The sequence below is a fragment of the Carassius auratus genome, chromosome 20 (genome assembly GCF_003368295.1).
Source record: "Carassius auratus strain Wakin chromosome 20, ASM336829v1, whole genome shotgun sequence".
Taxonomy (NCBI): Eukaryota; Metazoa; Chordata; class Actinopteri; order Cypriniformes; family Cyprinidae; genus Carassius; species Carassius auratus.
This window is the reverse complement of record NC_039262.1, coordinates 1,658,166-1,686,056: the sequence shown is the minus strand read 5'-3', so window position 1 is coordinate 1,686,056 and position 27,891 is coordinate 1,658,166. Positions and strand designations below refer to the sequence as shown.

The 27,891-nt window shown below is 36.9% G+C and overlaps 1 protein-coding gene across 2 annotated transcripts in view; it reads right to left on the bottom strand.

Moving 5' to 3' along the window:
• The window catches only part of LOC113120485 (runt-related transcription factor 2), a 44,336-nt gene that overhangs the window by 3,805 nt on the left and 12,640 nt on the right, over positions 1-27,891 (bottom strand). The window contains exons 3-7 of one of the 2 annotated variants that reach the window (XM_026290315.1): positions 24,016-24,263; positions 22,665-22,821; positions 19,715-19,819; positions 7,125-7,298; positions 4,155-4,344 (exon numbers count right to left, since the gene is read on the bottom strand). In XM_026290315.1, coding sequence (XP_026146100.1) covers positions 4,155-4,344; positions 7,125-7,298; positions 19,715-19,819; positions 22,665-22,821; positions 24,016-24,263 — 874 coding nt within the window. The remainder of the gene's footprint in view (positions 1-4,154; positions 4,345-7,124; positions 7,299-19,714; positions 19,820-22,664; positions 22,822-24,015; positions 24,264-27,891) is intronic. The other variant, XM_026290314.1, reaches the window with a different exon arrangement.

Below are 27,891 nucleotides of genomic sequence, written 5' to 3'. Positions count from 1 at the left end.
TGCAAGGAGCGGCGGAGAAGACCCGGGTGAGAGGGGTTACATTGGTGCCATGACCCGGATGGGAGTGAGGTTTAGGGGGGTGAGTGTAACGGAGGCCAGCGAGCAGTGCTGTGCAGGTAAACCTCACTCCCTGATCTCAAGAGATGCGCTAGTGGCTGTAGCCATTTAGCCTCCTTGTTAGTGCATCCGCCTCCCATGCCATTTGCTACAGGAGGCCTTTGTTTACCCCCTGGACCTTTTTTAGGCACTTTTTATTTAATTTCTTTTGGACTGATGCATGCAACACCCACTGAGTGCCATGAAACAGCTTGAAAGATCAAAGAAAAGTTTTAATATAACTCTGACTGGATTCATCTCAAAGAAGAAAGTCATACACCCAGGATGACTTGAGGGTGAGTAATTTATGGGCTAATTATCATTTTTGGGTGAACTAACCATTTAAAGAGTTATGAACAGTCTTGAAGAAAAAAAAAATATGAATAACTTAAGATAGAATAAGCAGTTTATGCAACCGACCCAAGAGTTATTTTTTTATTATGTGAAATTTATTATTATTATTTTTAATAAAAACACAATAAAAACTGATATATTTATTACAATTTAAACTGTTTTCTATTTGGATATAATTTAAAATGTAATTTATTCCTGTGGTGGCAATGCTGAATTTTTAGCATCATCACTCCAAGTCTTCAGTGTCACATGATCAAAAGTTCTAACTAAAAGCATTTATTTAAAAAATAAATATTTTTTAACATTATAAATGTATAACTGCCACTTTTGATCAATTTAATTTGATACTTTCTGAACAAATGTATTAATTTCTTATAAAATATGTATAAAATATAAAATTTCAACATCAAAATTTCACAAATCCAGTGCATTTTAAACTAAATTAATAAAAAAAGAAAAACAGATTTAAATTACAGAATGTAACTATTAAAAAAAACACAATTAACTTTAATTTAGAGACATGCAGAGGAGGACAGTATATCGATTAGTTGGCTTCACTTCATTGTGGTTTTTCCTCTTTGTCAAAGACAAGTTCATGTGTATGTGTATTCATGTGTGCGGTTATATGTCTCAGTTCATTTGTGTCTCCGGGGTATTTATATGCCTCTGTATGCTGTGTGCATGTTTAAATTGTTCCTGTGCATACAAAAGTGTGTGTGTGCATCTGCATTGGTTGCCGCACATAAAACACAACTAGGATGCATAATCGGTCACACATTTGGAAACGTTTAGGAGGGGCGCAAAGCAGCATTGTAGTGAGAGAGACAGACGTCTGCACTTTTGTGGGCTCCTGGTATCTTCAGCATTATAAACCCAGGCAAAAACTGTCCATTTGCCCTTCTGTCCTTAACATATTCTTTATTCCCCTCCAAAAATCAGAAACCACTAATGGTCTGTAGCTAGCGCTAGTGCCAAGGGGTAGAGGAACAAAAAGAAACAGCCTCGCCTCCCTGGCGCGGAGCTGTTTTCATAAATCACACGGCGTCTTTCTTGTCACCATGTCTGCGGGCCGACTGGGTGGCATGGTTAAATGTGGGTGATTTGTGGAGGCACAGCTTGTCGCTATCGCTAGTTTCCCTTTCCCTCCACACCCATCCCCTTTTCTCTCATATTTAAAATCTTTGGTTTGAGCATCTGACGATAATGGTTCTCTCACCCCGGGCTATACAGAGTGCCTGTGCTCTGAATAAGAGACTGAATGATAAAAGCAAAAAAGTTATTTACATACATTCTCTGCTAGTCACCAAAAATCCATAGACGAGATGGCGCTGGTCTTGAGAACAGATGCTATGTCTGTAAAACTAATGATTTATTTGGCAAGACTGATTTGATGCAGGTGAACCAAACAATTATGGCTAATTTAGAAGTTTAAGTCATGTCTACATGAGGAATGATGTCACCATGCAACACAGTGCAGTAGTTTTTACTCTTTTGTATGCTACAATGCTAAAGCTAAACCTATAACTTTCTAAATTTGGCAGGCAAGTACATAAACACATATGCTTCAAACTCAATTTCACTTTTTTGGGGGAAATGAATCAGACTTATAATTCATATTGCAACCAGTATTGCTAAAGCTAAAACTATATAAAAAAAAATGTTTTTATATATTTAGAATTTATTTAGATGTTTACAATAAATATTTAATTATATAGAATTATTAGAACTACTTAGAAATATTTTCTAAACTAAACTAATAAATGACAAAGCACATTAAACTAAACATTTATATTAAAAATTTAAATTAAATATTAAATAGGACATGCTAAATGACAATATAAATACAAAACAGTTAATACAAAATATAAAGAAAACCTATGACAATACATAAGACTAAAATAACACTGAGCAAAAAGTTTTTTTCTGTCAAGTGCTGCTATAGTTGTGATTTACAAATAGTTTTCTCTTTCAGGTCTAATACTGTTATGGCAGAGGAGCAGTTTGAAGAGAATAAATTTTTCCCCCGGAAATGTTTGAATAAGTTATTTTCGCAAATTTGCTTGCTTACAGAAATAAATTACACATTTTACCTTTAAAGCTGACAAGATCTGAATAACAATAATCCAAGTTTAATAGCACAAACATTGAGGTATCTCTATCGCCCCCTTGAGAACAGAAGTATATTACCACTACCGCAAAACAAAATGTTGCAAAGACTAATACTCTGAAGAGTTTTGTATCTGCAATAGACAACAACAATGCATATTTGCTTTGTTACTCTTACAGTTAATTTGGAGGAGACATCAAAGAGCTGTGTCCTTATCTCACACAAAACCTATTATTAACAAAAGCTCATGCGCTGGGATCAAATGAAAAGATGATATACCTAAACTAATTAAACACGACAGGCGGGTGGCAGGCGTCCAGAAGCTGACAGCCAGCACTCAGGTGAGGGAGATTCTTGTTTAATCACTTTAAGCCTCTCCTGGTTCTCAGGAATGGATGAGGGTGTAGTATGGCAGTAAAAGAGAGAGAATGAAAACACTTACTTGGCACTGAATCAAACAGGTGTTTGGAAATGGAAACTAGTCTGTCTACATTTATTCTTTAAAGGTGACATTTCTGGGTGTGTTGCAGGGCACACAAGGACAAATTAGCTTATGGGGTGCAAGTCGGGCAACCGAGTGGCCTTCCACACCCCAAAAGGTTCTCTGGGAAGCGTAACGCTATAAAGCGGCTTTATTTGCCCGCCACTGGCCTGTTATTATGTCTTGGTCTGTTATTAACAATATACTATGCAGGATCAAAGCCATGGAAAGAGGAGCAAAGGAAACCTTTTTTTCTCTCCCCCACGAATTTTAAAAATACTCGCATGGTGCAGTCCAATTTTAAAAACAGTCTCCGTTTACATGTATAGCACTATTAGCTAATAAAAATCGAGCAAATTTGAGACTGTTTCTAATGAATTATGACACTGAAATGTAATGCTATGGTTTGTTAAATATGACTGACAAACCATTACAGAAAAATTATCATTTCAGAAAATAGCCCTCCCAAAAAAATCTGACTGAACAGTCATCCAACACATAAGGAGCAAATTCCCAAAAATATTTGGAGCACTTTTGTACACTTTTGTCAAGAGCTTGTATAGAATACATTAGCATAATCTATTATCTTTTATTGCAGAATTTAAATTAAAAACAAGCTGGTTAAAATTAAAGTGTGCATTTTCTTTTTAAAAAAGGTAGTTTTTTAGAAACCTGTTTGAAATTTGTTATTATTTAAATTTTTTGCAATTCTGCTTGGTGGCACATAAAAAAAATGTTGAAATGGTTGTGCAGCATGAATATATAACATTAATTTAACAATAACATTAATAGTTACTGTGATTCTTTATCTGCAAATGAGGTTCAAATTCAGCTCAATCACCAAACTCAGTGCCATTTAAATGATGAAATTTGGTAAAGTTCATTTTATGAGAAAAAGTTATTTAAAAAATTAGATTTGAGATTTAATTTAAAAACTGTAAATATCTCTCAGTAGAAAATTCACCTTATGATTTTCAAATATCATTCAAAAGTTGTATAAACAAAGCTGCAGTATTCACACAAATCCCCATCTTTCTAAATGTGCAAAACCACCATAAAACATGTGACCTCCCCGCTGCCCACTGCAGTGTCTGACGCAAGGGGTAGGGGGCGCACCTGCTGTAGGGCTGAGGCTGGAGGTTACCTGGGAGGCGTCTGGGCACATCGCTGATGGAGGGCAGCCCTGTGGCCCGGCTGGATGAGAGCGGGGTTGTGGAGTGCACAGACGGGGAGGCCATGGGACTCAGGTAAGATGGGTACGTCTGGTCATATGACCAAGGTGGGGAAGACTGAGCCTGGCGTGGATCTAAAAGTACAAAAGAAAAGAAAGCAAAGTAGTTAAAGGCATAGTCCACCCAAAGATGCAAACTCTGTCAACATTTACTTGCATGTTGGTTCAAACCTATATGATATATGACAGTATATACATACATACATACACACACATTTGAATTCTGCCAAAGGCATTCAGAATATGTGTGCTACCCAAATAAAATAATGACTAAAAGTAAGTCTTTTAGAACGGGTTTCTCAAGCCAGGTGGTGCATTAGACCAGGGGCTCATCTCTTGTTTCCAAAATGCATCACAAAGTGCTTGAGAAAGCTGTAAACTAATTTCACATTGCACAAGGTGCAAACAACCTTACGCCTGTTTAATACATAATCCGTCTGCTGTGCGTATGCGTTTCGTATTTTTTTACGCACACATGTTAACGGATTCCAGCGTTCATGCGGTTGCGGTCCGTCAGTGCGTTCCAGGAGCATTGTGTCTGCATCAGTGCAGCGATATATATACCATGTTTTCCGGACTATAAGTCACACTTTTTTTCATAGTTTGGCTGGTCCTGCTTTTTATAGTCAGGTGCGACTTATTTATCAAAATTAATTTCACATGAACCAAGAGAAATGAACTAAGAGTTCACATTACCGTCTACAGCTGCGAGAGGGCGCTCTATGCTGCTCAGCGCCCTCTCTCAGTTGTAGATGGTAATGTGAACTCTTGGTTCTTGGTTCTAAATAAATGCAAAATATAGTTCAGTGTGACTTATATATGTTTTTTTTCCTCGTCATGATGTCTTTTTGGACTGATGCGACTTATACTCAGGTGTGACTTAAGCCCTATTCGGACGGGACTAGTTTTACAGGGGGTCGTTAGAGAAATCTGCGTTTCGCAGACATACTTGGTGATTTTAATCCCGTCTGAATCTGCCACGTCTTTTTGCCACGTCGATTGTGTTACTTATTTATGGAACATAATTACTGTTTACAGTCTGCCGCTGGTTCTGTTGACAAGGACAGCTCCTGTAAACGTAAGCATACGGGCCAACCAAACGAACCAAGAAGAGTTTGGGACAAGAGAGAAAGAGTGAGGATCAATATCGGAGAGAGCTTCGCGACAAACTTCAACTAGACAGAATTGCTGATCAGAATTGCTGATCTATCTTGTGTTTTACTCGACAGGTGAGTTGTTTTCATTCGCATCTTTACAAAAAACGTATGCTATTATAACGAGCAACAAGATTAGTATTATGGGGCATACACGCCAAACGCGGGTCATCGCATCTCTAGACCCATCATATGGGTCAAAATTATAGGCTTTTCTTTTATGCCAAAAATCATTAGGATATTAAGTAAAGATCATGTTCCATGAAGATATTTTGTAAATTTCCTACTGTAACTATATTACAATTTCAAATAGTTATATCGTAATTTTGGTATATTATACCAAATATTGTCCTATCCTAACAAACCATACATCAATGGAAAGCTTATTCATTCAGCCGTTAAATTATGTATAAATCTAATTTCGAAAAACCTATGACTTATGGTTTTGAGGTCCGGGGTCACATATGTTAATTAATCAGTATAACCTGTCATTAACTTAATTAAAACTGACAATTCAACTGTTCTATTTATATATGTATGTCTCATATAAAGTCTTTGTGTGGTAAGCAAATACAATGTGATCCCTTGAGCAAAGCATTTAAATGAAGGCATTCTCAAATGTTTGTCTGAGATGACATATTTCATGCTTCATAATTCAAGCTTTCTGTCATGCCAAGTATCAGTTTTAAAGCAGGCAAATAATCGCTAAAGTCAACAAAATACGGTTCATTCCTTCTCAGATTGAGTCACTTGGCTTGCACACGGTACAGTAACAGGAGCCAGAGTACAGGACATGCGCTCTCAGAGCAGTAATTAAGGACAGGTGATATCCTGTTCTCTCACAGTGACACAACGCACTGCCCTAGGCTGTCCACACTCGGTTTCCACTTGTCCATCATGTTGCAGTGTGCGATTTCAGCTCAGATAAACCACTTTTTGCTGAGACGAATAGACATTACTGTAACAGTGACAGACACCAGATATGCTGAAATGCTTGGGAGGATGACTAAACGTAATCGTTGTTCTTAACAGAAACAACAATTCTGACTGACAGGTTAGTGGCGACTTAAAGGATAATTTACTTTATTCATGTGGATTTGCAAATGTGCAGATTATATCAATAAAACAGGAACATAAGAAACATGCATGTTAGTAAATTAGCATTGCCTGGGAAACTGATTAATTACAACAACATCAAGAGGCTAAAGTTGGGAAGTCAAGGCCTAATGGTTAGAGCGATGGACTCCCAATCGAAGGGTTGTGAGTTCGAGTCACGGGCCGGACGGAATTGTAGGTGGGGGGAGTGCATGAACAGCTCTCTCTCCACCTTCAATATCACGACTTCGGTGCCCTTGAGGATGGCATTGAACCCCCAACTGCTCCCCGGGTGCTGCAGCATAAATGGCTGCCCACTGCTCCGGGTGTGTGCTCACAGTGTGTGTGTGTGTGTGTTCACTGCTCTGTGTGTGTACATTTCGCATGGGTTAAATGCAGAGCATGAATTCTGAGTATGGGTCACCATACTTGGCTGAATGTCACTTTCACTTCACTTTTCACTTTACTTTAAAATTGTGTATATAGAGAGTGTGAGGAGTTGTGGCGGCTAAAAGATCCATCCATTCTTCAACCCACTTCTCTTTTTTCTATCTATCTTTGTAAATACTTATAAGCAAGGCTATTGATCTATATGCAATCCCATACCTGTAATCTGAGTCTGCCCCTGAGGTGTGAAGGAGTTGGGACTGCTAAGCGAGGGCCGTGGCGTTTGTGTTGGCACAGTAACCCGCATGGTGGTCTGCCGGATGCGCTCCAGTTCACTGAGACGGTCCGAGAACAGTCCAGCCTTCGGCGAGTCATCCAACTTCGGCCTGTGCCCTGCAATCAACATATACTGCCTTTAATTAAAAAAAAATCTCAAAAAAGGGCTCCATGTAAAAACAAGCAAAATGTTGTGTGATTCATGAGCAAATGATTCTTATGAGTCAGTTCTTTCGAATCATTCAAAAAGACTCATAAACTACTGGATTGAGGTAAATGTGTGCCAAATACATAAAACTTAAACAGTTAAATATGATACACATCCATCCATTCCCCAAACCCTCTGTCCTCTTTCTAGGATTGTTTGGATTCTGAAGCATATCCCGGAGTAATTCAATATTACTACATCATACCACATTTGCACCCTAAATGTATCCATGGTCAACAATAATTGTAATATATTATGTAAGTGTTAAATGTCCAAATATTAATACAGAACTTATATTCTTAGAAAGTATATATATCCATCCATCGGCCTAAGATTATATATAATTTTTATACTGTAACATAACCCCCCCAACACACATATATTAAAACACATAATTTTCTGTAAAAGGTATATAGTGGGTTTTAAAAATTGATTGTATCTCCTAGCATGAAAATGTTAGCCAGTCTATGATGTGTATGTATGGCATAGGTTTGACTATGAGACAGGTGTTCCATTTCCCCTCTTTATAAGGGCTTTCATTATGCCCCATGACATTTGAGTCTTTCAAGCCACAATCTACTGTGACTTTGCCATATGGAATCAAACCGAATCTAATTTCATTTCCACAAAAAAAGTTTTAAATATTACATATTCTATATCCTTAAAATATCTATTAATCTGTCCCATCAGGGTGGGGATTTGGCTTTGACAATGAAGTGCTATGTTTGGCATATAATAACATTTTGTTGGCACACACTGAACACTCAACCTTCCCAGACAAGACCAAACCCATATAATACAAGACCGCATGTGCCTCCTCTGTGTAGGACGCATGATGACACTGGCCAGCACCTTTCTGGAACGCTATAACAAGAGCGTTTAAGAGTCCATAGCCTCAAGTCTATTCTCGGTAAATTAGAGGAGGGATAAGACAGCAGTGCGGCCCAATACACAACTAGCCCCTTTTTCCACATTAAAATGGCCCAGTGTCTCCCTCAGACTGCAGTGTTTTTTTCTGTGAAGGCTGTAAAGTAAATATCAAACAGGAGAAAGAGAAAAACTCCCGCTGGAGTTGGCAGCGCTCCAATTGGCACAGACAGAACACGTTACCTCTATATCTTGACTAACCGGCCTGAGCCAGAAGAACAAAGAGAAGCAGCAGACTCTCAGAAAAGTTTCTTAATCAAATCGTTAAAGCACTTTAGAATGTCTAGAATATGAACTACTGTATGAATCAGTATTTAAGGTGTCATTTTTTAGTATCTTAATATGTAAAGACAGCTTTAAGTAAATCATAGGTGCTGCAAGACTCTATTTAGAGAAGGAATCGTTCATCTCAGCCTCCCCTAAAAATCTGAGCTTATCTGTCAGCACCTTTACAAATCTGTGATTATGTGATTTCTCTTAACGTTTAGTGTCTGCAGTGAGTTATTTCAGTTAGAGTTTGAGGTTATTTCACTCTCAATTCTTCACAAAAAGAAAAAAGAAAAGAAAAAAAGTAGTACTTAGTATTTTTGTCTTGTTTTTCATTACACATTTATAAACATTTTTATGTCAAGACACTTACTTAAAGTGATAGATCACCCAAAAATTAACCCTCAAGTTGTTCCACACCTGTATGAAATTCTTTTTTTTTGTAAACACAAAAAAGGTAAGTGAATAACATGGGTTCCTGAACCATTTACGGTAGCCATTGAATTGATATATGATATGGAAAAACTATGGAAGTCAATGGCGTCCGTCAACTGTTTGGTTACCAACATTCTTAAAAATATCTTCTTTTGTGTTCAACAATGGAAATTCATACAGGTTTGAAACAACAAATTACAATTTTCATAAAAAAATAAATAAATACTGGAATTACCTAAACATGTTGAAAACTTTCATGCAAAAAACAAGATTTTTTTTTTAACTGTGTAATCCACTGACCAATCTTTTTTGTTGCTGTTGTTTATATATTGTGACGAGAGTGAGGCCGGTGGAGTTAATGAGAATGAACGACACCTGGACCACTCGTCCGTGAGGGGCTGTCGCTCTGTTTTGTGTTTATTTTATTATTAAAGTTTTATTTAAATGTCCGCCGGTTCCCGCCGCTTTCTTCCCAACTTACGAACATTGTTACATATATAAACTCACTTAATTTGATAGATTTTCAGAAAACAGACGTTAACTTATGGCCTGAAGTCATGTGGATTATTGTGAAGTTTTTTATCAGCTGTTCGGACACTGACGGCACCCATTCACTACAGAGGATCCACTGATGAGTAAGTGATGTAATGCTTAATTTCTCCAAATCTGTTCCCATGAAGAAACAAACTCATCTAGATCACAGATGAACTGAGAGCGAGTACATTTTCACAGAATTTAATTTTTGAACTATTCCTTTAATATTTTAAGTAACTTTGCTACTCAAGTAAATGCATCTTAATTTAAGAATGTTTCGATATTTAGACAACAAGACATAAATACTAAGCTAGAAAATCACATTTTCTAGCATATTTTACCGTCCAATGGCAGAAAGGTGTTTAAGAAACCAGTTTAAACACATGGATTCATTATTTCCATTTGGTGCACCAAATCTTTCAGAAACTACACACTTCATCTTTAATATCGTGCATGTCTTCTGTAGAAGCATGAGAAATGACACAGACAAAATAATATAGTATTTCATCACAATGAAAACATTACAGCTAATGGAAAAATCATTAGCTTGCCTCTGAGTGTAATTTCAGGACATTGTTGCATTGCAGTCTACCTTTGAACTCGAGAGCAATGTGACATATGTAAAAGCTAAAAGCAAGCATAACTCAACCTCCTAGGAAGTGCAGCGCTTGAGCAAACCATACCTTTTCACACAAAGCCAATTTATCTACTATAAAAAGCCAAACTATAATTTTTGGTGACAAGCTGAATCCAGACAGTGATACTAACATAAATCCTGCCGGGGAAATAAAACGGACAAAGATGTGCTTTGTGCGACTTAATTTCACGGTGATTCATATGAAACAATGTTCTGTGCTCAGTGAGACAGCGGACTCTGATCACCAGTAAATTTAGAGTCTTCAATGTGCATGTGTACTGATCCAGCCTCCCTAAAGACAGATTTGCATGGGGTGATATTTACATATTTCTGGGGGTGTTGAGAATCACTGGAGCAGAAGTTACAATAAGACCACATACAGGTAATAGGAACACCAGAGATATATTCGCAAATCAATGGGAATTCTCAGCAAGAATTCTGGAATGTTAAGTGGCTTGTTTTTGATTCTGTCTGTGAGGAATATGTAGCCACCTCAGTTTGGATAATGTGTCTGGTTACATTTGCTCGCCCAAGAAGGATCTCTTGGGGGTGAGGGCAGCCAAGTGGTTAACAATCTGGGCTGCTAACACAAAGGTTTTAGGTTCAATCTCAACGGTTTGGATAAAATACAATCCAGGAATGAGTGTTAGAAAGATCACAAGCACCTTTGAACTGTTGAGTTCGACAGGTTGCCTCCGGGCAATGAAGAACCTCTGATCAAATACAGTTAATAGCTAAATAATGGTCTCTCTCACACTGTGACAATTATGATGTATGTATATATCTTTTCTGTATGCTTTTGAGAAAATGTTGGCTGGAGCTGTGGCCTAGTGGTTTTGTGTTTGATTTGCAATATTTCTTGCATTTGATTCTTCCACCTATTCCCATGTCTACTCTCAGTTTTTTTTAATAATAAAAACTAGGGGAAAACACTTAAATATAAAGACTATTCATAGTTACGCATGATGGAAAGCTATGACAATTATGATAGATGATAAATTCATACAGTTTTGGAACAACTTGAGAGTGAGTAAATAGTGACAATTTTAATTTTTGGGTGAACTATCCTATTAAAAATCTTTTTTCTCCAATGTGGCTTAGAAGTTTATTTATATAGTATATTTATTTATATTTATATAGCACATTTTATACACAATGCTATTGCAAAGTGCTTTAGATAAAATAATAATAATTTTTTAATATATAAAGTAATCACAAAAATTGATTAAATTTTTTAAGACTTACAGATAGTAAATGATATTTGTATTTAGTAGTTTTATTGCCGTTTTAATTAAATTCATGATAAGTGAAATATAAGTGGGTTGGACCACAGACATCCATGCAACCCAAATTTTTTTAGAAGATACTGTACCCCTGCTGAAATGCAGGCTTCATGACTTTAAGGGTCTTAAACTATCTTAGTGACAGAGAGTAAAGGAATGAGCACAGGGACATCATCTGTATGCGGATAGGTATTTAAGAGAGCCAGGAAACCAGATGAAATCACTGCTGGAGGGAAAGTCCCAAAAATTCCTGTCATCCCCCAGCCAGTGGAGTGAGATTTTTGATAGCTAGCACTTCCATGTCCAATCACAGAGCGGAAGCGCTAACACATTCATTCCAGATGTTTAAATGGCCTTGTGGGATGTGGAAAAGCCTCCAGCTGACACAGATCTTATCTCAGGTTGAGAATCACAGAGCAAAGATAATTATAATGAAGTAATTCCTGTTTTCAGGCTTCCTTTGATGATGGGGTTAGACTGTATGGTAAACAATGGGTGAAAATAAATTAACGAGTGTGAAATATATGATCTGAGGTTTTTTGGAATATTCGACACACAGCATGAGAAGCTGTTTGTGTAAGGAGATCTAAATAAACATTAACGGTCCAATAAGGAATTCTGATTGCGATGAGAAATAAACACAGGAACTGCTGAATTGAAGCCACACTTAGTGTCTGTGCAACTGTGGCTTCAGTGTCACACGATCCTTTAGAAATCATTTGAAATATGTTAATTGGTAATGTTAATTAATTGTAATTATATATTTCACAAAATGACCGTCTATTATAAAAATTGCATTCTGGGGGATAAAATACACGTCTTTTTGGTGGGTTGCCCAGGTAAAATTAGCATTTCAGGGGGTAAATATCACGTTATTGGGGTTGCTTCAACCCGATATGAAAAACAACCCGCAGCTAGAGTTAAAGTAGCCCAGTTCTGTGGACTTGGCAACACTGGAATCGATATCGTTCTATAAAATGATATCGATATTTTTTACCCAGCCCTATGTAAACAACATATGCTGTTCTGTGTCTGCAGCACAGCACGTGGATATGCTGTTTATGTTGTTTACACTTTGATCTGAATGTAAACAGTGTATCCACGTACATACGTTGCAAATGTTGTGTATGTGTTACTCTCCAAAATGGTGCTACAGGGTGACATGGAGGAGACAAATTGTTGAATAAAGTCATGGTATTTTACTTTTTTGCACACAAAAAACACAGTGGTTGAACCACTGATGACACATGGATTATTTTAACGATGTCCTTACTACGTTTCTGAGCTTTGATCCTGTTAGGATCCTTGCTGTCTGGTCAGAGAGCTCTCGGAATGCATGAAAAATATCTGGATTTGTGTTCTAAAGATGAATGAAGGTCTTATGGGTTTGGAGGTTGAGTAATTTTTGAGTCAACTATCCCTTTAATTATTCCAAATTTTGAACGGTAATGTCTTTATGATAAAAATAATTAAAAGCAGTAACATAAAAATACAGCAAGTAATCAAAGCTGTAAAACCCTTCCTGTGGAAATGCTTCTTTCTCATTAAAGGGTTCTTTGTCAATGCTTCTTTCTCATTATGTTTTGAATATGGATATTTTTCTTACAAAAAAGCATTGATTCGCTACAGGAGACCTTTGTTCACCCACTGGAGCCATGTGAGACACTTTTTTCTATGGATGGGCACTTTTTATTTCACTTCTCTTGGACTGAAGCACTGCAACACTGACTGCCATGAAACAGCTTAAAAAGATTTTTTAATATAACGCCGAATGGATTCGTCTGAAAGAAGAAAGTCATATAGACCTATGATGCCTAAGATGAGTCAATTATGGGCAAATTCAAATTTTTGGGTGAACTAACCCTTTAACAAGTGCTTTCCGTGTCAACTGCAATATTTCAATAGAATGCACATTTTAGAGAAAGCTAATATAACCCAAAATATCTTCACTATCTGTCTCCATCAATAATGGCATTTCACCTCAAACAGACATTGGTATATGACATAACTACCTGTGGGTGAGCCTACCGTAAATGTCACAGAAACATCTGCTGAATGTCATTCTAACATCTGACAGGGAATATTTTAGAGACATCTTGCAGATCTTTCACATCGAATAGACGTCCGGGCAAAGCATATACGGCAGCCCGGAAATTATGGAAATTCATCACCGGCCATCATCAACGGGGTTTTTGAGAAAGTCAGAGGAAGAACGGAATAAACTGGAAAAGAAAATCAGAGAGAAAGAGGGAGAGGGGGAAGGAGAAAAAAGGAAAGTGGGAGGAAAAAGCCAGGCTGTTGTGGAGTACTGCCAGGTGTCTGTGTGGTCTTTACATTTCAGCATTTAGGAGGCAAGCCAAGCAAAGAAGGGGCACAGAGACACACACACACAAACGCAAAAGGCCCTCGGCCCTTTTCAAACCGCAGGCACACTTCTTCATCACCTCCATGCGGATATGAATGCAGTGTGACTCGAAACCGGGCGCCATCAGTATTCCTCAACTTCTAATGATGCAGCACCAATGTATGCAGCAACTATCCAAGCCAGACGCAAACACACACAGCCTGAGTCCACGACCTCGGCGGTTGGCACCTTCACACGCAGCCTGAACGGATCGAGCCTGCGGTTCTGGTTTTCTCTCCTTCTCTGCTCTTGTTTTGGTTGGTTTTATGTGAGCAGTTCCCATTGTAAACTTAACTCGCCCCAAAGTGACGCCTCTGCTAAGCGAAACCCACTTCTTTTTACTTCATTCATTGTAAGCTTAAACAATGTCTATCAGTCTTGTGTGGTCTGCTTTGAAAGGAGTACCCTACGACGCGCCAAAGCTGCCATTTTTTTTTTTACTGTAATATCAGCCGCTGTTATTGCTAGGGCTAAATTATCATCCCCTTTAAACTTGTTGATGTGTGAGATTGTCAAAACAATGAGACTCGTGTCAGATTTAGATTTTTGCTTCAAGCAAATCTGCTTGAAAGGGGATTTTGAGCAGATTTACAGTACTTGTGGTCTTTGCGACTTCTAACGGTCGTGCCGTTCGACTGCTGTGATTGAGCTTCGGAGAGACAAAGTTGCATAGAGCGCTTCCTAAAGGTGTTAAGCAGGGTGACAGTCTACCACTGAATTCATAATTACACAGGGCCCCCGTATGTTAGTTTAACCAACCCCACCCCGACTATTAGATCAAATGACGCTTAATGAGTGCTATTAAGGCTCAGACACACACACATAGACACACACACTCTTCATGGAAGCAGCAGCAAACTGCAAGCAGGCATCTTAAAAAAAAAACAAAAAACAAAAAAACCTCATTATTAAATCATTACAGATCATTTATTTCATTTTCTTACCACTAACACTAAACTGTTAGAATTAATACTGCACAGATTAAAGGAGCCAACAAAATGCTAGTCTTAAGTCACATGACGTGATTCCTTTTTTTCGTCATCTGTATGAGGAAGACATGCTGAAATTTTTACTTTTTATGAAGAGTGGCATTAAGAATATTATTGCATTTTTTTAAATTAAATGTTTCATGCGTTTATGAGAAATGGACATATGCTCTACATTTTAGTATGATATTAAAAGGTAAATTATTTATGTAATTAATAGGAGTGCCATGGTTCAACTTTTTCATGGTTCCGTTTGTTTTAGAGTCACAGTTTCGGTACAGTTCTGTATGTGCTATGTTTATGGAAAAACTATACTTTCTAATAAAAATAATAGGCTCTAAAAGCAACAGCACAAATAAATACGACTCGGTGTTCATCTTCAGTTCTCTCTTCACATCAGTTCAGTCAGTGTGCTGTTTGAGTAAATGAATTACTCCGGGATATTGGTTTGTTTGAACTCAGAGAGAGTGTCAGCCACATTAAAAAAGTTAACAGCTCAAGTCATTTGTGGATTAATGCTTATTGGAAACGCGAACTGTTTAAAACGATTCAGTTCGATTTGGTGAACTGGTTCAAAAAGATCCGGTAACATCGAATGATTCGTTCGCGAACCGGATCTTACAAACTGCTTTTTTTTTTTAACTCTTTCACAACAGACACGGAAAAGAAGACAATGCTGAATAAAGTTGTAGTTTTTGCTCTTTTTGGACCAAAATGTATTTACGATGCTTCAAAAAATTCTAACTGACCCTCTGATGTCGCATGGACTACTTTGATGATGTTTTTCTTACCTTTCTGGACATGGACAGTATACCAAACACACAGCATCAATGGAGGGACTGAGAGCTCTCGGACTAAATCTACAATATCTTAAACTGCCCCAAATATTTTATTTTTAGTAATGCAGCTTATAGAATTGCAGCCATTTAGCAACAACTAGCTACAGCATATCCATGACTTACTTTCTTGCAATAACCTTTACACACGAAAAACCCTCTCTATAATTCAATTCAAATGTTAAGACAGCAGTGCTGCACTGTTATGATACAACTTCAATAAAAAACAGGTGTGTGGACTTGCTGAGCACTTCTGGCTACCAGAACGAGCCACGTGTGAGCCAATCAAGAAGAAACTCACTGAGAGACGTCTGTCACATTCAAAGACTAGTGCTTTCCTGGCCCTATTGATTCACAGTTCATATGGCACCCATCAAGATCTATTAAATACACAAACACATTAATACACTTCCTGTACTGGATATCAGCCTCAGAATGAGGCCTGTGTGGTAGACGAGAAAAAACACCACCCAAATGAACATTACAGCCCCCTGTACTGGACATAATGAGGATATTTTGACTGAAATACTCAGAATTTTATGTGCAAAAACACATTACACTTATTTCTATGATTCTCAAAATATATAAACGCATAGAGATGTTCCCTCAGGTGTTTGGCTGACAGCACACTGTAGGCATTGTCTGAACGTGCAAGATGGGCCTCTTTCCTAATTACTTGCTCATTAACACCAATTTGAGGTCTAATGAGGCAGAATTGTAAATAAGGCATTCTTCGATAAAATCATGGAGAAAAATGTGAAATTATAAAGAGGGCACCAGTGATTAGTCCCATAACGATCAGTGTCAGCAAACGCATGGACATCTGCATGTGCTCCGAGCGTAGGTGAGGTTTGACCAGGTTCATTTATTTTTGGATTTATTTATTTCTCCCCGGTCTTTGCTTAATTGATGCCATGCTTTGAGACTTGTTTTAACTGCCATTGGCGTTCAGAATGAATGTTCCTGTAGTTGCTTCAAGACTTTCATATTACCTATTACTGTATATTTGAGAAAAGAACGTACAAAACTTCACTTCACCGCTACATTGTTCTCATGTGGTCACATCAGGTCCCCATCATGTTGCATGTTCAGGAAAGTGGCGTCCAGTTAGCAGTTATGTTAACAATTGTGGCTGGAAAGGGAAGGTCAAGATCACTGCATTATGGGACACAATATTTCACACAGTACCTATTTACTTTTCTTGTAAATGTAGTAGGTATTCATAAAGTTATTTATGGTTCATTAAAATAAACATTAAATTTGATTAAAACGTATTTATTTACACTAGCTGCCAAGGCATCATTTCTCATTTTATTTAAATTAAACTTTAAGTACTACAAACTATAGGAAATATTTTGATATTCTTAAAAAAAAAAATTACAATTTATAATGAAACTGGAAAATATAAATGTAAAAATTAAAAATATTACCAACTATAGAGTAGTTATATATATATATATATATATATATATATATATATTGCAGCAAAAGTAATAGTAGGTTGTATGTTAGTATGCAATTTCAGTCTACAGCCATAACGCACTGCATTTAATACTGAATCCCACAATGCATTGCACTTGAACTTTCCAGTGTGATGACTTTTAACTGCTGGATTAATAATAACAATATTTTATAAACAACTTGAAGTCAAAATAAATGTATTTTGTGCATATTAATGATCTAGTTGTGCACAATTAATAATAATTAATAATTATTATTTCAATATGATTTAATGCTTAAATATTAAATGAAACATTAATTAATAATAGAAAACATTACAAAATTTTCAATGAAAATAATACAAATTGCCTATTTAATATAGTGCATATTCAAATATTTTTAATGATAAATGGACATCACATTCTGAAATTACCTTCAACAAGATGACGTCGTGTGGTGGTAATACAGCACAGTATTTGAAAAATTTTAATTGCAAACTGAATACATTTTCTTCTTTTTAAAAATACTACACCAATACTCAACCAATATTACACAATATATGCAATAATCATTTGGTGTATCACAGATGTGGCATTCTTAATTGCAATCTGACAGTGTATTAAAAGCAGAAGAATGTTTAAGACACAGCTGAGACAGGAGCTTTACAATATCAAATTAGCAGTTCGAAAAAAGCCGTCCATAAAAGACCTCCGGTACGTAGACCCTTTCATCTGTTCCTACGCACAATAACACGGCCTGCAAGCCTTTCAAAACCTCACTTATAGATAAGGCAAGAATAGAGGAAGTCTTCAACATCAAAGACGAGGCCTGTAGTGGCTAGAGGCCATTGTAATACAATCAAAAATCAAGACCATATACAGCCGTTGTGTCTAAGTGCCTCTAAATACTAGTACCATATGTGTTCATTGAGAATGGTCTGAAAGTCAGAGAGAATAAGAGAGGCAGAAATGTTGTTAGGGATGTGATAGGCTTGATTTCTACGCCAAGACGAAAGTATATATTTTTTCATAATAAAGTAAAACAGCTGCTCGCCAGACCAGGTTGGCACTGAGAGATGTAGTAGATTTTTTCACTCTTTTATAAGTGCCATTAAAACAAGCTGATGCAAGCACAATGTTACCGCTGTAGAACCTCTGTGTAGACACTAAGCTAATGCCCAGACAGACAGCTTGTAAAGATAACACTGACAGACCAGCCGGCTACCATGAAACATCCTGGAAAAGTGTCAGTTCTCTATAGTTAAACTGAAATCATAATGAACTCTATTTATTTTGTCAGTGCACATTCATGGTGTTGTGCACAACTCAAAGCAGGATTTTGTTTTCGCAGTGGGCCACTCCTAAGTAATGGAATTTTATATAAAAAAATAAATTAATAATAATAATAATAATATTATTATATATACATATACATATATATATTTATGTACATCATATAAAAATGGAAAAAGTACAATTTAATAAATTTTTTACATATTAAAAAAAGTAATAATAATACTATTATTATTATAAAACATTCATTTTTGACATATTACACATTTAGTTGGAATATTATGAGAAAAGTTTCATTGAATAAAACACTATATAAAATATTTAGAAAAATCCAAACATTTATTAATTCTTTATTATTTATCTTATACTACTAAAATTATTTATACTACTACTATTACTAATTTACCTATTACTTATTTAAATATTAATAAGAATCAAAAACGTTTAAATAATATTAAATATTGTCTTTAATAAATATTTAATCTTTAATACTGTATTTAAAGAACTATTGGAATTACACACACGGATTAATCATTCATATAAAAAAAATATTAATACCTGTAAAATATGGTCAATTTAGATTTTAATGCTGCCTTAAGTCACATCACATTAATGGCTCTCGACTTTATACAGGACACGATAACCTGCAGTTCAGTGAGCGAATCAGACAAACGATTCAGTGAGGAAAGGAGTCATCTGAATGATTCAGTCTGATGACTCCAGTGTTTGATTAAGAATCATTCAGCAAATGATTCAACTGATTAATTAATTAAAAAGGAAAGGAACCAGTGATTCGTTCATGAATTGGAGAGCACATGCTACATCAAGTTTTTCCCCTCTCGTCACATACAAGTTCACAACTTTCCAAAAATATTCAATGATTCCACTGAATATCCCATTTCACTTGAAAATTATAGTATATATATCCAATGAATTCCACATAAGCCATGGAAGGGATTGTGGAACTTTTATCCATATTTTTAAACATAAAACTGAAAAATTACTGCTATACTTATACTTCTATATGGTAACAGCAATCCCAAAACCTCCAATCTGTTCAAAGTCATCAATCTGCCAACCCAGAAAGAATTACTTCGGGCAATGATTTCATGACATCAGATTGAGGCAGAAATCAAAAAATAAATAAATCAATCACTAGCACATGCACCGAACGACCGCAAGCCTTTGATGAGGTGCGATTGCGGCCCAACAGAGAGGTGAACGTGATGACAGGCCTCATGGATGTGGTTAGTCACAGCAGTATGTAATATAAGGTATACTCACTCCTGGGCTCCCGCGGTCCGTCCACCGTGACCTTAATGGCTCTGTGGTAAGTGGCCACTTGCGGTGGGTTTGTGAATACTGTAATCGTCAGGGTGAAGCTCTTCCCTGTGCAAACACAAAAACATTAAAGGGCTTTACTCACTGTCAAAGCAAGACTGAGCACTTTGAGCTTATAATTCAGGGGACATTTAAAGATGGTAGTATAAGCGATAATGATTTCGGCATACTAGTATTTTGTTTAATTTGAATCTTCTCAGAATGAAGATCAGTGCCCTGCTGGGAAATTTGGCAACGCTACACTGTGAGGCATCAGCAATCTAGACAGCTCACTTCCCTAAACACTGTTTCCAGACAATTTGTGCTGGTGGTTTAACACAGAGGAACAAGGGATTAACATGACGCTCCAATGGTTCCTACTCATGAATGCCCCTGGTTTGCTGGAGACAGGAAGTAGTGGGTGGAAACAGCTGGCAAGACGCGTGGAATCTCAGCACATCTGCTGACACTGACTTTATAAGACTTGGGATCATAAAATATAATTAAATATGACCAAATGGCTCTCATAATGTAAAAATAATTTGCACATATAGGAAATTCAATATATAGCGTGTCATTGTGTCCTGGAATCTTCTGAAAATCAAAGAAACCTCAAGTGTCAAAACTCATGAAGCTTTACGAATCAAAAGAACCAAAAGATTCCCGTTGTTATTTCACCTTTTTATGGAGTGTACAAGCTATAAGCAACATTTTTAAACTAAATGTAAACCCTTTATATGTTAATATATTTTTCCCCATGCAGAGACAACAATATGCATCCGACTGCATCCTATATCACATACTCTGTGAGTAGGTACTTCTTTTGAATAAGTAATCAAAGTAATGTATATATATATATATATATATGTGCACTTCAGGATCTCGACGGAAGTAGTAAGTCACCTTGCTACTTTTTTAACTACTGTTTTATGAACACTACGGATGTGTGCTACAACTAATTTAATTGAGGTTTAAATAGACATTTTGTAACTGACAAGTCAACTAAGCTAAAAGTAAGAAACCCTCAGAAGACAGTCAAGAACATTGAGTGTATGTCATCCATTTGAAATACTTAAACAATGAATCAAACAGTCAAACAATTGCAGATACCTTACTATCCGAACTGTTCTTATCTTTTAATCAAACCATTATAATTTACAGAACAAAAGCAGCAGACGGGATGAATGAAAAAGTAAATTTACTCTCTGCCAGTAGGTGGCGCTTTTGGACAAGCGGAAAGACAGTGGTCACCATATTACCCCAGCGCTACGCAAATAAACACTATTTTATTAGAAACTTTATGGCTATAACATGAAAAAATGTTAGCAGTCAGTTCCCCTTCATTCATAATGTTTCCCCCTTTAAAACGGTAAACACACTTCCACACCTTGCTCTTCTTCTTCCTAGCGAATATTTCTCTAAGCCTGTGGAGAGTGACACGAAGACTACGCAGGAATGCAATGTCTGAGGTGAAATTAAATAAATTTGTTTTCTGATCCAGATATCCACTTTGCAAAATAATGTTTTTTGTTTTTTTTTTACTTATACATTTTAATAAGTCGACTAGTATTTCCATTGTAAACTTGCATTTAATCGACAAGTTGTCTATTCTCTCGCATCCTTAATGTATACTGTAAATTCAGACATACTATTTTCAGATACAGTTTTTTGCCTACAAAATAGTAAAGAAGCATCTGATTTCGAATGAAGCCTGTGACTCTCAATTTGGCTCAACCAATGGTGTGAATTTGGAGGTGTGGCAATCTGTCTTATTGACCAATTACAGAAAGGTAATGTGTTCAGGAAGCATCATTACTTTTACAATTTTGTGCAGAGATTCTAAAGGCACAAAATGTAACATTTCAAGATTTAAAAAGAATAATAATCTGAACAATACGCAAACACACTGAAGACTGTTATGCAGACAGCTACGTTTCCGTCAATGGTTTGAGAAACCTTAGTACAGAATGCACAGAGACCTGTAATTTAATGAGTGCATTCTTACCGGCAATTTGGTGATGTGGTTTCACAACGGTGTTGGCTCGTAACTGATAGCTCAGTATACAGACTGACTATAATTATTCTAAGAATGTCATGTGTCCCTGTGTGACCGCATGCCTCTGCTACAAAATCTCCTTGGAGGATTTCTCCACATGACATTGTGCAAGTGTAGATACAGTAAACACAAAATTATTAAGCTTAATAAAAAAACGCATGGTGTGATAATACAGTCTGCAATAGGGTAAGCCTGTGTAAACACACATAAACTGGCATGAAGTGTATTGTTAGTTGCACTAGCAGTCAAAAGTTTGGGCATGCTTGAATGAAATTGTTTTAAAGGATAAAAAAAAAAAAATAATAATGTAAATGATGTGCCTAAGCTAAAATATTTTAAAATAATTTTGTGGGTAAATATTAATCATTTCTAAATATAATTTGTGTACTGCATTCAATTAAATTGGGACACATTTAGCCATTGAGATGACTGGGAAAAAATGGCCCAATTATTTGGAATTATACCTACAGTAAATTACGCATTTTAATGTAAAAAATAATTCAATACATTTGTAATGGCTGAGACTAGATAGTGACTGAAAAGCATCAAATAGTGTCCAGCATCCATGTAAAATCCTTCAAAACTGTTTAAAAAGCATTCCAGGATGATATGATTAACATGTATGATACCCATATTTCCATTTTTGGTTATTTCATTTTTCGGTAGCTGTTAATACTCTAAAATGAAAGCAGTAATAATTAAAAAAAAGGTGTGGCCAAATGTTTGATTGGATTTCACAACCACATGTAAACAAGCAATGAAGGTTTCATTTTCTGGATATGAACACATTTCTCATTGTAACCTGCATGTTAAGGGATTTAAAACTGAAACCGAAAAACTGATAAAATATGAACTCACCTCTTCCGCTTCGGCCCACAAAGCGCAGGTCGTTGAAGCGGGCCACCTGGTTCTTCATAACACCTGAGGCATTCCTGAGCTCAGCTGAATAATTCTCATCATTCCCAGCCATTACTGTGACCACCGTCCCATCAGAAACCTCTCCCAGGGCCACCACCTGCGGAGAAAACAGTGATGCAATGTTTTACACTGAGCATGTGCGTCTATGCAAGACGCTCTGTTCAGCAGTTTCTTCAGACAGTTCTTTAGAGTTCAAATTATTCTAAGCAAGATTTATGCAAATAACTGAATAAATGTGCATATTTATGCAGATTTAATGTGGAAAGAAATATATGAATTAATTATAATCCTTAATAATATAATACGTTATCATTAAAATATAATAAAAAACGATGTATTAAAGTTTTGAATATAAAAATTGAATCAGTCTAAAAAGGTGCCGTGTGAGTGCCTAGAAAAATTATGAAATTGATGTGGGCGTGTCTATTTATCATTATCCTTATTAAACATAATAAGGTTAAAAAATGTAGGTTACATCAGATTTATTACTACATTCGGTACATCAGTCACATGCATATTGCACCTAAGGCGATGTGATTGCATATGATCTTGCAATTCTATTTCATCATTACTAATCTAGCTACTAATCTGGCAAATTACCTAACAGCTAACCACACCTGCACAGGCCTGACCATAAACACAAGATTCTGCCGCAGGCCAGAATTACACATCAAAAACAGTGAATAATGCCAGAGCAATTCCATTATTTCTTTTTGAATTAAACTTTGTTCCAGTAAAGTCTAGTGCTATTAAGAAAGAAAAGAAATCTGTTCACACACTCTTACTCTAGTATAAATAGTACAAAGGCTCAATTCAGTCACACATTCAGCAAAACTGACCGAAATTCATGAAATTATATGGGGGATTTTTGCATAATTTAAAACTGATGGGTCGTTATGGATAGATATTTTACTTTAAACAACAACAATAATGGCAATACAAATATTCAGTCTATATCCCCAGAACATATTACATTTAACAAAATGTAAGCAACACTTTGCATATTTTGCTAAATTATATATTATCATTATTGTTGTTTAAATATGTTTAGAATATTATATTGAACTTCTCTATTTGTCAGTGCTGTCAGCAGTGTGTTAAAACGTCTTAGACAATACGACATGCACAAACGTCATATTTTCCACTGGAGAAAGTTATGCTGATATAAAAACTAACACACAACAATCGTTTAAGCACTTTCCGTTATAGTGTAATTGTTACACATATTAGCCTACTTTAATAAATGAATGTATTAATTTTCCAAAATGCCGATTTAAAAACAAGCTCTCACCTTAAATGCAACTGGTAGCGTTTTATTACATCTCCAATGAGAAGGCAACACCGAGCAGAGAAAGTTCGGACTGTCGGTCCGCACCAGTTCTGCGGGGTGGTCGGCGATGATCTCGGCCATGGAGCGGTTCTCTTGCGCGCGGAGTCTTGGCACCACCGCGCTGTCCTGCTGCTGCTGTCCTGCGCTCGGGTTCACATCATTCATCTTCACCGACACCGGCGGACTGAACCTCCGGCCGGCGCTGGGATCTACGGGAATGCGCATCACAACAGTCGAAATTAACCAAAGACTAACGTATGTCCCCTGTTTGCGTGTACGGAGCGCCGTCAGTCCCTCTCCGTGCGCTCAGCGCTGCAGTCTGATGAGTTTGGGAAGTGCTGAGGGTTACACACACTCAAGCAGACTTCAATTGGCGCTTTGCGCGCAGTCGTCATTAACTACGTTTCCTGTATTAAAAGGCGCTTAATTCACCGCTACAAGGAAATTTTGTACGATTCGGCCAGCACTCCGAAAATATTTTTATCGATATAACATACCATAGCAGATCAGACAAACAGTCTAAAAAATAATTCACTAAACGTAGGTGTTTCCAGCGGCTCTAGAGCGCGCTGGCACGCACTCGCTTCCAGTCCGGATAAAGACTTACAGTCGGTCGGATTTCATTACATATAAACAATATGTTATCGATAATAATAAATATAAGGTGATATTTTGTTTCTGGTGTGTAGGTTCAATTACGTTTTCCGTAATCGGGATCAAATTAGGCTTTAAAGGATGGAAAGATCGCAGGAGGCGCAATGTTTGTTGCTTCCAATGTGGTTGGTCTTTGAAGACAGGGATTTCTCTTTTTTGTGGTTCATACAGTTCCAGCATCATGCAGTCATTACACTGTTGCCACTCAAACACGTGAACTAAAGTCATTCTGCAGCTACAGTACAGTGAGCATTTACATCTTTAGTCTTTAACTTTGCCTGTGAACGTTTAAAACTGCATGGCTGTTATCACTTATAATATGCGAATGGAAACAGTATAAATTGCCTATTGTGGTCCTGAATAGATTCAATTACTGCATTATGAGAAAATATATCATTTTTATGTTTTCCTTGAAATCGGTCACAGAAAGGACATTATTAAATTAGTCTAGGCACTTTTCTCTATGCACAATGGCAATGGAATATGCATGCGCAGATATTAAACCACAACGTGAACAACACAATATTGTGTGTGTGTTTTCAGATATCATGCAATGCAGATTTTATCTATTTATCTGTAAATTCCAAAATACACATTTTAATATTTCTACATACAATTCTGTACATGAGCATGCCTTAAAGTGTTGACTACAAAAAAGCTATTATAGAACAAGATTTATTTTAATTTTTTTTTTTTTTTGACAAAATGCCTCAACAGCTGGGAATATGTTGTCACACTATTAGGAGTAAGGTGTCACATTCTATGATTTTTTTTTACAATATTTTAAAATATAAAAAAAAGTTTTTGCCAACACATATTTAGATTTATCTATTATATTTATTGCAGAAAGAATACATGTAAAACTTTCCTAACAATTTGTAAAAAAAAAAAAAAAAAAAAAAAAAAAAAACCCTCTTATATAGAATGTCTTTCATTTGAAGAAACTTAAGTGGAGTTAAACTGAAAACTGCTCATATCTCTGTCTGAGAAAGTGTGACTCACAGAGCAACATGCTGGGATAATTTGAGTGAGCCATAATGACAGAATATTTTCAGAATCATAGTATACTATGCACATCTCTACCACAGACTAAACAGGCTGCCGTTTTAATACCCTTCGAGCAAATTTTCTTTTGACTCTCTGAACTGAGTATCCATACACTGCCTTCAATGTTCTAGCAGTGCAACTAAAGCATGTGTCATTTAATAACGCTAACTCTCCATCTCTCAGTGATACTGTAGATGGCAATCTGTCCCTCTGACTCAACAGGCTCACGTATAGTGATTAACCCAAGTCAGAAGTGTTGCAATATGTTTCACACAATTAAAAAAATGATCCGAATAACAGGTCCATAATTTTGATGGGAGCACAGACACAGCCAATAAAACAAATAGGATATAAAAAAAAGTATCTAATTATTCTTGGCAGATCTGTGCAAGAAACTTGTATAATTAGTGACAATAGTCAATCAAAGTTTTGCCAAATGTTTGACTTGGGACCAACTTCGGCTTTTTAACATATATCTCAATATTTCAGTGGTAGGGAAAAGCATAAGCATTAAACGTGTTCCTGAAGAACAGAGAAGTGAAAATGTGAAAGAACAAAGAAAAAGCATGATATTCACAACTGACACCATTAGATATTTGCTATGAAAAACAATCAAATCAAACAAAAACAACTGCAAAACTAACAAAATAACAAGAACGGCTTGTTCAGGAATACAGATTCATAACTTCAAAAACAGGCTGAAGTAGCTAGGTATTGCTCACATATATTGTATGAAAGTCTTGCAGGGTGGCATGAGTGGGGGTGGCGGTGGTCTCATGGGTACGTTTTGAGTATCTTGTACGTGGGAGGGATAGAAAAAGCTTCAGGAAGCACTGACATGCATCTGGCACATTGTTAGGAGAGAGAAAAAACAGTTTGAGTTATACAAGTTGCGATTGAATTACGCTCCATCTCCATTTGCCCCGAGCACCGAAAATGTGTTCAAGATTGGCCAATGTTATTAAAGATCAATTTCCAATTCATAAAAAGATAAATCAGAGTTACGACGATATTAAAAAAGACCATGTGTGCTACTCCAACAGTTTTTCCTGATTTGTCTCGATCACTGATTTGTTTGGACAATAAACTAAACCTAATGCAAAAAGAGATGATTTATGCAAATAATTCCTCACAGATGCGTGTGCTCAATCAGATGCACGCGAGATTCACAGTTATCGGTGAAGCAATTAAAACTTAATGAGAGAAATAAAGCGACTGTCGACATGTCCAAACAGAGAGGCGTGTTAAATCATATACACAATGAGATATCAAAGAGCATTTGTCACATCTGAATCCACTTTGCTGGTACAGTATGGCCGCCATCTGCCAGCAATATCAGCGTGGAGCAGCGAACGTACGTGATTCGAGTGGCTCACTGTGCCTCGAGAGCTCTGCCCACTTCTTTTCGGGCATCTCGTTTGATCTCCTAATGAGCCAAGAGGAGCCCACACAGCTGGCTATGATGTGCTACAGAGACGAGGGGTTAGAAGACGTCCACCGAGCAAGAACCCCGGATTACCGTGCACTATTCTGGGCGGTTTGTCACCAGACACTCGTGCTGGATTCCAACCAGCTCAAACGCTGATGATGTGATAAGCCGAACGTAACTGAACCCTTATCTGCTGATGGTGTGATAGGCCGAGCTCCTAACGAGGTTGACAGCGTAATCCAGCGCGGGGAGCTCGTCAAAAACTGCCCGTGTGCTGAAAGAGGCCAGTTTCAACACAACCAGACAAGTAGTCACGCAAAAAAATGAGCAAGCAACACTTCTCCCCCCTCACGGCGAATTATAAGTGATGACACGGCACAAAGAAACCATTGTTGACTGGTAATGTAAACACTAAGAGACACTGAGCTCCAGGGCTTTAATGATATCCAAATGACTCCAATTCAGATTCATACAGCCCTGGGATTATGTAACGTGCTACATGAGTGTTTTTCTCCACTTCTTTCTCGTCCCGCATTCTTTCGTCGGTTGAGAGGAAAAGTACAGCCACTTAAGTCCCTGGATCAGGGCTCCATTTCACAGTGGTGCATTTTTTGAGACACTTAATTATGGCTTTATGTGGGGAGCAATTTGATGGGGCTATGAAGGCTTCCAATTTTAAATAGCTACTTTCCATCCTTGGCACGCTT